A 10,808-nucleotide genomic window follows, 5' to 3' on the forward strand; every position below is an offset into this window, starting at 1 on the left:
GGTTGGTGGGCTTCCACATGATTTGCAGAGAGTTTTCTTCTTTTGTTGTTTCTGTATCAGGTTTGACTCTTGTTGTTTGTGGCTTTAAGTAATTCTCTTACACTAGCAAGTTCTCTCTATCTGTCTCTTTTTTGGGTCAGACGTCTGCTTTAGATGGTTAAAAAGGAATGCTGAAGAATATTTAACTTGGTATTTGTTCATCCTTTAAATGTTTCTTAGAACTGCTAAAAAGTGGATATTATTACAACCTGTAGAATAAGAGTGCATCTTGTTTACAAATTTTAGCTGCACTAATTCTGTGCTTCAGTGGTTTAAATGACAACTCAACGCTTGCATAAATAAGCAAGCTACTTTACTGTGCTAACCAGCAAATTATAAAAATTCGAGTTATGGGAAATAGGCAACTCTTCTATTTGAGTTTGGTAGATAAAACCTTGATTGAGTTGCACTGAAGTAGTATAAAAAGGTTAACTTTCAGTAATTTTTCTAGAGAAATAAGCTTGGTTGGAAGTAGTCAATAAGGATTTAGAGTGTTAAAATGCCAATGGAACACAAGCATCAGTCATAGGAGATTACACTGTGGAACAAAAGTGAAAAATCAAAAAAACGTATTATCTGTAAGACTTAATCTCTTAAGCTATGTTCCACCCATTTTACTGTATTATTTCTGTATTCTTTGTTATACTTGAGGTGCTCGGTTACACAGCAGCTTGGTTAAAATTCTTGAAATAGCCATGTGAAATTATATATGATTTGAATTATGCTAATATTTGGCAAATGTTAGGCCTTTCTTCCCCTGGGCTTTACAAAAGACAAGGTGGTCTTTATCCATGTTCTTTTCATCAAGTTTGCAGAGCGTGAGCTTTCAGTCTTCTGAACTTCCATTATCTACAGTCTGTAGACGCTACTCTGGGCAGTCAACAGAAGAGGTGTTTTATAATCTAATTGCAAAACTAATGATGAATCAGTAGCTTCATGCAAGTATTCACCTGGCATCCTTTTAAGCAGATCAACCTATATGTGTAACCCAGCTACCTGATACAAGTAGCTTCAAAATCTGTGTGTAGTACAAGACACAATTATTTGCTTAGATTTAACAACTTTCAAGCGGTGAATTCTGAGACTCCGCAGTCTGTAGATGACGTGTTGTGAAGATGTTAAAGAATGAAACAAATACTTCAGACATTTCAAGACTGGAATCTTGAAAGGTTTTGTCCCAAATTATTAAGCATGGTTTAGAAGTAGTAAAGGATAGCTAGGAAATATGTAAAACATTGTATTTCTGATATGCTTCAAATTCCCTCTTCTTCAGCTGGAATAAAACTCAAAGTAGTTTTTACTCATGCTGTTAATATTTTTGTAATGCGCTTGGAAGAAAGCAGGCATGGTGCTAGGTTTTTTGCTATGGGATCAAGGCTTTTAAAAATTGGTAGACTGTTTCTATCTGTGGAAGAACATACCTGAAAGCTTAATAGCTGCAGAATTGCTGTTCTGGAAATGAAGCATAAGTTATGTTTTATTTTTCCTCTCTTTTCAGGGGAATTTTTTCTCTGCTATGATCCTCAGAAGGATTACTGGGGATTTTTGACCCCAATGACTGTGCCTAGAATCCAAGGCTTGGCAACTGTATACAATGACTCCATCTACTACATAGCCGGAACCTGTGGAAACCATCAACGTATGTTTACCGTAGAGGCCTATGACATTGAACAAAATAAGTGGACTCGAAAAAAAGACTTCCCATGTGATCAGTCCATTAATCCGTATATAAAACTTGTACTCCTCAAAAATAAACTCCATCTGTTTGTCAGAGCTACTCAAGTCACTGTTGAAGAACATGTTTTCAGAACCAGCAGGAAGAATTCACTCTACCAGTATGATGAGGTTACTGACCAATGGCAAAAAGTGTATGAGACTCCAGATAGGCTCTGGGATTTAGGCCGGCATTTTGAATGTGTTGTTGCTAAATTGTATCCGCAGTGTCTTCAGAAAGTTATTTAATTTTTCTTTTCAGTAACAGGCCTTAGTGATTTCAGTGGTAATCTGATGCTAGAGAAAACATGTCTTAAAAGAAAACAAAGAAATTCTGTCAGTATTTATTGTAAGCTGAAACAGACAGTTTTTTGTATATGGGGATGGGTGCTCTTTAAAGGTTGCAGTCTGGGGAGGGAATTACTGGTTCAGTTTCATATTTACTGATATTTTCCTGAGAAATGAGAAGGAGGTTACAAAGTGCAATTATCAGCATTTTTTTTCTGGTAAACACTTAATCATGTCATACTAGAGGGGTGTTTTTGTGGTAAAAGCAAATTAAGTGGAAGAGCCAGGATAACTATGCACTACAGTGAAAGAAAATCTAGCATTAATAGCTAAGGATGTCCAAGATGTTTTGAAGTGACTTTTCTTTTTTTCTGTTTTTCTTTAAATACGGGTAAAATTTGAGGCAATATCACTGAGTTGTTTTTTTTTTATTTTAGAATGAAAGTACATAGAGGAATGGTAGATCCTGATTCATAATGATCTTTTTTTTTTATATACTGTTTTTGAAGTCTGCTAAGATGTTTGTGATGTTGTTTGTGCACTACAGTTTGGGAGAAGAACTCAAGTCAGAATTGAAACATGGAGTACCTTTGCCCTGGATGGAGGCCTGTTCAGATTACTGTACCCCTTCCTGTCTGTCGATTTTTGTTAAAATTGAGCTTAATGATGGGAGGGGGGAAATCCTAACACCTATTTTCTGCCACATAGCTGTAGTGCTGTAAAAACATTTTTTTAAACACTGCTTAAAACCTTTTTTCCATCCCATAAAGGGCTTTAACCCAAAAGTTGATGGTGCTAGTACATTTTTAATACTTGTTTCTCTGACATGGGCTAGCCTTATGCTACTGTTTAAGACAGCCTGTTGTTTTTCATGGAGTGTGTGTCCGTCTTCAGGCCCTGTCCTGTCATCATGTTATCTTTTTTAACATAACATTTTTACTGCAGTGGTATTCTTGCACAGAATGGTGACAGGATATGGCCTTAATAATATTGATTTTATGTTTTCTTCTTTTTGTGTGGAGTGTTCATTCTGTCTCCACTAAAGTACAGTGCTATGTGCAGAGTTGGCATGTGCTCCAGTAATTTGGAAAAGCGTGGCTTAACTTTACAAGTTGTTTTTCTTTTCTCCCCGCAATCAAGCCCTCAAATACTTTCTATCTCATTCTGATCTATAATGTGAAAATTTGCACTACTGAGCTGTCTTCATTATCCAGTGTATTAAAGAAAAATTGACAATAAGTGTCCATGGCTTAAATAATCTTAGATGCAAATATAGACTAGGGATCCAATATATTGCAACACTTTTCTCTATGTATTTAACATTTAGCTTATTTTTAAGAAGTAAATAAGTTCAAAGTTCAGCCTCTACTTCAGTAGTGAAAACTGGATTTAAAAGGGAAAAGATGAATCCTAAAACCCCTGTCAGCTGTAATTTGCCAGGTTTAATTTGTTACAGCTCTAATTTTTGCAGAGCTGAGAGTATGTTATCTTACTCTTCCCTATTTTCTCAAATTGATCTAAGTAAACCAGTTAACTTGAAATGGCAGTGGCCATCACTGGCTGTAAGTGCTTACCATTATCTGGCTTAACAGCTGATATTTCAGTAAGCCAAATATTTAGCTCATTGTTTATCCCCCTGGCATGGCTGAGGATTTGGATAATGTTTGTTTACTATGTGGTCTTACTGTTCCCAAAAGGAATCTTTCTAATACATGAAAATACTCGCCTGGTTCTATTTCTTAATTCTTGCACAAAATGTTTAAAAGGCAAAAACAAACAAAAAACTGTGAAATGAAAAGGAAAAAAATAAATGCCTCTTTGCATTACATACCTCATCTTCCAGAGATTCACCAAACTGCTTCTTTCAAATGTGAGCGCCTGAATTTTTTTTCTGAAGTTGAAGGTGACAATTCTTGCTGAGACTGCATTTTCCAACAGTGTTGAGGTGTGTTGTTTCTTTGCTTAGTTTTCTTCTGGATACTGTTTTTTATATATCCATAGCCAAGAATAAGAGTGGTTTTTTTGAAAATACAACTAATTTCATTTTTAAAATGATCCTTAGTCCTTGGCTAGCTCTCTTTGCGCTGTTGTAGGCCTCTAGCTGCAAGCTTTCTGAAGCACCCTCCCTAACAGTGTTGCATTTGTGTGTAAAACCATTTTTTTTGCAAAGTGTTATGTAACTTTTTTCTTGTTTTTTGTTTTTTTTTAAGCTTGGTTGAATATTTACAAGATTTCTTGCTGCTTTTTGACAATCTTCTATATTTATTTAGTAGAACAAATTTCAATATATTACTTGAAACTATGAAATAGAATTGAGTTAGCAATTGACTGGTCATGTGATGTATAGAAGTACAATATGCTGTGGTTAATTCTGCAGTAGGTTTGTTTATTTTGTTTATCTGCACTAAAGTACGAAGATCTCCATTCTGTTTAACCATTCAAACTGAGGGTGTGATCCAAGTCTGTAATGTGTTTAAAAGCTAAATCCTGGAACTTGCCGTGGGAGTAGAATATACTAAATCTTGTGCATGAGGATTTTGTTGAGACAGTAATGTAGCTGTGACATTTTGCCAAGTCTTAAATGCTTCTGCGTTTTGCTGAAAGTCAGATTCCTGGTAAAGTTTTGCTTTAGAGTCAGGCTGAAATAAACTTGCACAGCACAAAAAAATAAATAATTGCACCAAAGGTACTGATAATATTTAAACAGTAATCTGTACATTTTCCCCACATGGTATTTTTTCTGCATTCATTTATTTCCCTTTATTAAATTAATTTCTAGCGTTGTAAGGACTTACGTGAGTGTAAATCTCTTCCAAAATCATTAGTTACTTTAGAAGGGAACATTTTGTAATTTCCACTTGATTCCATCAGTAAAACTTAGAATAACTAAAAGCAGTTTTGGTGCACCAAACATGCGGCGTGTGTATGTTCTACAAGAAATCGAAGAGCTCCCTGTTCGTAAGGCTGTTTAGAAATGGCATCCAACATTCAGTGCTCAGGTATGTTAGTAAGAAGTACTGTAGTCCTCTGAGGGCAAATGTGTGGATTTTTAAACATTTTGCCATAATTGCACAATTTTGCATTTTTACTTAATGTCATGTTATGTTTCTTAAAATAAACCTATTGTTGAAATACAGTGGAGTGCAACTGGTTTTGTGGTAAATCTCTTGCATGCATTTTAGTAGAGTAAATTTCTGGATTAACCCAATGATACAACTTTTTGATGCTTGTTCAGTTCTTCTATTTCTGCACTTGTGTGTCTCAGCTGTATGTAATGTCACTTTTTTTTTTAAGGCAGCACTATGCTGTTGCTTGAGGTGGGAAGTGCTTTGTTCTGCTTTTTTGTCTCATTCCTTGTGGCTATTCAGGTCTAACTTCTCATTTGGTTACACGCAGGTGACATCATCTTTCCCCTTCCACCTTTGGCTGGAGCTGGCATCCCAGCAGGATTGTCAAGTAGGGCTTTCCAGTCTGATAATACCGTACCTTGGAAAACCCTGAAACACTTTGTACTGAATTTCCCAGCATCCTTACTTAGTAGGGAAGTTAATTCCCAGGTGCTAAAAGGGACGGAGAGAGCACAGTGATGTTGGTTGCAAAGGAGTCTGCTGCAGAGCTGGGAACGAGAGGCCTCCTCTCCCCTAGCTGTTTAAGCAAAACTCCAGCATTGTATGTGGCTTCTGATGCAGTGATGATGCTTAGCACGTGTGCTTGTAAATTACACTTTTTATTCGAGAACCTTTGTTCCCTTTCAGAGACTAATGACTTTAGCCGCCATGCTAAGTCATCGCAGCCTAGGAAAACAACATGAAGTTCTCTCGTTTGGGAAGGCACTCCTATTGTCAGGTTCTCCGAGGCGTTATTTCCATCCTCCCACCCCCTCAGCCCCTCCCCCCCAGCCTGTAAACTTGTCTGGGTGTGTTTTGGAGGCCGTTCACCTTGGCAGTTTGGTCACAGCAGAAACAATTCAGGAGTCTGGGCTAGTGGTGATTGCGTATGTTCAGATGAACTCTGCCACGTGTGATCAGTAAGTCAGAGCGGGTTGGCTGCCTAGGCCATCCGTGCGGCGGGCTGATGTGGCAGACTGCTCGTGAGCTATGCAGTGCGGTACCCACCTTTCTGGAGACTGTTGCAAGATGATCCCAACCTTGGGTGAGTTTGTGCTGACCGATCCACGCTCCTGGTCACCGGTTCAGAATGGTACGCTCCTTCCAGTCAGACTGAATAGCAGTCTGCAGCTCTCTCAGTTACAGGGCCCAAGGGTCCCAGCCTCTTTGTATAATCACTGGTTGGTTCTGTGTGATCACGGCATTGTTCCTCGTATAGTTGAGCTCCTTTCCTCCAAACTACGACAACATGTACCGGACAATCTTGGTATCTTTTCTGTTTGCAGCCTTCCGTTGCTGGGAAGACTTCTCCGGAGAAATTAGCCAGCAGAGCAAAGGCACTGCTTGCCTTCCTGCGTTCCTATCCAGATCGGCAATCGCTCTGTTAAAAACCAGGGATGCATCCTCTTGAAGACCTCGCAGAAAAAGTGATGAAGCCAGCACAGAGGAGGTAGGCTTGGTGTTTAACTTATTTTAGTGGGCTGAATAAACCAACAACACACACTAAACTGTATGCGTTCTCTACTTGCTTCCACGTCTGAGAACTCAGCTGGGGCCATGAAATACTAATAGCTGCTGTTAGGCAGACGGGTCTAACTAGGTTTGGCTGTACTTTTATGCCACCTCTGGAGTTTGCTAATAAAATAGTGACTGAGAGTCCAAGTTGTCCATCCCCAGCATGGAGTCTGCAGTTGCAGTCACCAAATACTTGAATGGTAAAAGCATCCTAACCTGAGTCTCCCTGTCTGCTGTCTCCTTTGTTTGGAGCACCTTTGCTCTGTCCAAAACTCTTAAGAACTTACAATGGAAGATGTCCTAGTGCCATGTTATGGTTTTGCAACATGCTAGTATGTAATGCACTGTTGAGGCTTAAATCGAGAAAGAGCTGAAGCTGACAGGAACAAAAAAGAGACCTCCCTCTGTGATTCCCCAAAGGAAAAAGTTATTTCAAAGCAAAATAGCAAGAGATTGCAAGAAAAAGAACCAAATTGCATCGGCTTCCTGGGGACAAATCAAGTTAACTTGGAGTCCGCAGTTTGGACAAAGCTAAAGCTTCAGGAGCTAACTGGAATTATCTCCTTATAAGGGTTTTTTTTAACCGGAGGGGAAAAGAAACTGAACTGAGCAGTTGTAGCAGAAGCCTTGGTGAGTGCCTCACTCTTCAGATACATCTGAATGGTTCTTGTGCTTTGCTGCAGTGTTCATGGCTCCTTCAAAAAGATGTCAGTGTATCTATGAGTTAAGCAGTAGCTGATACGTGCTTTATAGAAGATGTTTATGGAGATGTCTGCAAACTTTTAGCTAAGTCATAAAAGTCATATCTGGAAGGCAGTCTGGGTTTGTAGTGGCCGGGGAGAAAGCCCGGAGCCAAAACTGGGACAGGAGTACACAGCAACGGATGAGAGAACTTTGCATGGTAACGTGCATTATGGCATGCATAACTTGTTCCAGGAGCCCACTTGCATGAATCCATGCTCTGGTTCTTCGTAGCCCCAAAGCGTTCTGTTCAGTCTCTAGAAGTACACTCATGTATGCTGCCTGCGGGGGGAATGTCTCACAGCTGGGCACTCATATGCAGTCAACAGATGGAGAAATAACCACCCAACCGTTGCTTTCTCCTTATCTCTTTGCAACATGTACTTCCCTCTCTGCCTCTCAAAGGGGGAAGAGTTAGACTAACAAAGCTTGAACCTCCCCCCTTTCTTAACATCTAGTTAAGGTCCCATGTGCCTCACTGTTGATTTACATGTTTCTGTACTTTACACAAATAATAATGCAAATATCCACTGTAAGAGGCAGGTATTTATTAACTTTAGCTAAGTTTATGTGATCAAGCCAAGGTTTAACAAGTTATTTCAGGAGCAGCAAAACTAACTGATTTCTATTGTATCTCTCCGTAGTGGATTTTCTGAAGCGTAACAAAGGTGGTGTTTGTCAGCTGTCCCTTACAGGGGGTAGCAGTGGGATCTCTTTCCTTTTTAGCCAACTAATTACACACAAAACCTGTACAGACTCTTTACAACTTTGAAAGCTTTGGCCCTCCACAAAATGTAATTTAAACGAGACACCATCTCAGAAGTTGAGGTGTGTGTGGTAGCGGACAGTGAGAGTGATCGAGCATATGCACAAAACCCTAAATACTGTGTTTCCTCATGGAGAAGATGCTAAAAATCCCCACTTGGAGAACATTTGGCTGGGTTTGACTGTTTTTGGAGGGCTAGGCAGCTTCCTGCGTGTCATAAGCCTTGAGTAAAGAAGGCATAGATCTACCTGAAGAGGAAGAAAAGGGAAATAGGTAAAGCATGATGCCCTACTCTTTATAGTACCTGAGTGATGGTGAGGCCTTCCCAGCGTGGAATGACCATTGCTGCACGCAGTTCTATAGAAGTGGGTCACAGGTTTCTCCTACGTCCTACCGCTTTCTGCGGCTGTGGACCAGGACACAGCCTGGCCCCACAGCCGCAACCAGGTTAACGGAACAGGAGGCTGTGTGCCCTGACAGCCTCAGTTACTGTCTTTAAAGGGTGGAGTCTGACCTGTTAAAAGACAGTATGTGCTTATTTAGATCTTTAAGTGTCACTGAGTACTAGCAATGATAACGTACCTGGAAAACAACCAAAATAGTACCAAATAAATCCATTTAAAAGAATGCTCTCTGTGTTCCTGTGTCTCCTTAGACCTGCATGTGACCTCTGCTCTGCAGCTCTTACTGTAACAGAAAGCTGGCAATGTCCAGTCCAAATGTAAGAAGTGTGAACTGTATGCTCGGTTTGTACCGACTTTTGACTCTTCTTTTTTTTTTTTAAGGATACGTATATAGTTTTTGATTATCTGTAAACTCAATTCTACATTTCATTAGGTTAATTTGAAGTCAAAATGGTACGTGATACATCAGCTGCAGAAAAATATTTGCAGATAAATTTTGAATTACTTTATTACCTTCCAGTTTGATTCTGTTCATATTCCTTCAGTAACAGATTTCTTCAAACATTCTGGAAAGTTCAGGGGCGGGAACATTTGGTGAACATCAAATTAACCTCCTCCCACAGCCAATAAATGAAGTGCTTAAATTGTATTTACTCTGCAAATTTGCATTTTGTTTTTCTTAAAAGAAATAAAAGATGTACCACGTTTTACATCAAAACTAGTATATGGAGAGCAAGTGTTAAAAGAAAGAGCCATCTGATTAGTCATTCACATTTCGATTTTTCATACGCCAGTGAAATAGTAAAGGAGTTTCTGCTGCTTTTGTCCATCTCAACCACCGATGGAGGTGACCAAGGTTTTCCAAAGTGATTTTGAAAAGCAGTCTCAATAGTTTGCATTGCTATTGCGACTGAAGCGCATACAAATGGTCACAGCCCAATAGCTATCAGCAGAAAACCTTTATAATTTAGGCCATTGCTATTAACAGAGAGGTGGAAGGAGGGACAATATAATTTAACAAAGGCAAATTCATGTTTTGATTTGGTAAAGCATCAGTCTAAAATGGCTGAGAGCCAAGGGAACTATCAAGTGTCTGCAAGCAAAGGAGAAAGCACATTTTTGGAAGAAGATCAGCAGTGTAGAAGCTACTTAATTCTAAAAGTCTAAAGGAATTTCACCTTTTGCTATGCCATTAAGTTTTTACAATAACATTATTCCTAAAGGTGTAGTGTTGAATGAAATTACTCCCGTGGATGCTAGGTCTGGTGTCATTGCAGCCTCTTCAATAGGCAGCTTCTGATGACCTCCTATGGGACAGCGCGCAGAGGACCACATGCATCATGAACAATCTGTAACGAATTCTCATAGCAGCTATAACTGCATTTAACGATTTATTCCATTTAGAAGACAAAAAACCACCAGATATGCTTGTTGTATTTCTGGCTGTAAAACATTTTTAGAAAGAATAACTGGTAGATGCCATGACCAGTGAAGTAGAAAGAGCTGGACCGTAAGATCAATCCGACTAAGGTATGTCCGATTGGTATTCTCTCCCTGACAGTGAATTAATGGTGGATACCTGGGGAGACAAGAACGGAGCTAGCCGTCAATACTCCCCAGTCTCCAGCAATTTGGAATCTGCAATGCCAGAGGTGGCATCTTTGTATTTAATAGCCCTCGATGGATTTCTCACAAGAATTTATCTTGCTGTCTTTCGACCACTGGAGGTTTTTTGAGCATGCTGTTACTATTGGCTGGTAGAAAATCCTTTTAAATGAGAGGTGTGCATTGTGTGTCCAGTGCTTGTGAGAAGAACATCTCAGCTGGCTGTGACAGCACTGGTGGCAGCCTTTCTTATTAATGTAAACTGGGAGCTAGTGCATGGTTTTAAGCATTCGTTGTGTCCTTGCAAGGAAGATTTTTTTGCTGGGGCAATATGAAATAGCATGGGTAACTGCGTGTGGCTACAAGGCATGAAATACGGGCTACAGTAGATGCTGACTTGCAAAGTTAGCTTGGATGAATCATTTTTCTCTTTGTCTCTGTTTACCTTTCTGCTGCGTTTTCTACTCAGATTGGATGAGAACATTACCCTGGCCCGCCTACTGTCAGCTTTTTTCCTGTTTTTCCTTGTGCTTAAGTAGTGCGTTGCAGCGTCTGGATTATAAACACAGCAGGGGAATGTTTTAAATCCCCCCAAATGGGGATTTGCAATGTAAGTCTTGTGGAAACATT

At 39.6% G+C, this 10,808-nt stretch overlaps 1 protein-coding gene across 1 annotated transcript in view; it reads left to right on the top strand.

Annotated features, from left to right (window-relative positions):
• The window catches only part of KBTBD8 (kelch repeat and BTB (POZ) domain containing 8), an 8,169-nt gene extending 2,993 nt beyond the window's left edge, over positions 1-5,176 (top strand). The window contains exon 3 of the mRNA XM_009329808.1: positions 1,538-5,176. Coding sequence (XP_009328083.1) covers positions 1,538-2,001 — 464 coding nt within the window. The 3' untranslated portion in view covers positions 2,002-5,176. The remainder of the gene's footprint in view (positions 1-1,537) is intronic.
• The last annotated feature ends 5,632 nt before the right edge of the window (positions 5,177-10,808 follow it).

Source organism: Pygoscelis adeliae, unplaced genomic scaffold (assembly GCF_000699105.1).
Source record: "Pygoscelis adeliae isolate BGI_AS28 unplaced genomic scaffold, ASM69910v1 Scaffold67, whole genome shotgun sequence".
NCBI lineage: Eukaryota > Metazoa > Chordata > Aves > Sphenisciformes > Spheniscidae > Pygoscelis > Pygoscelis adeliae.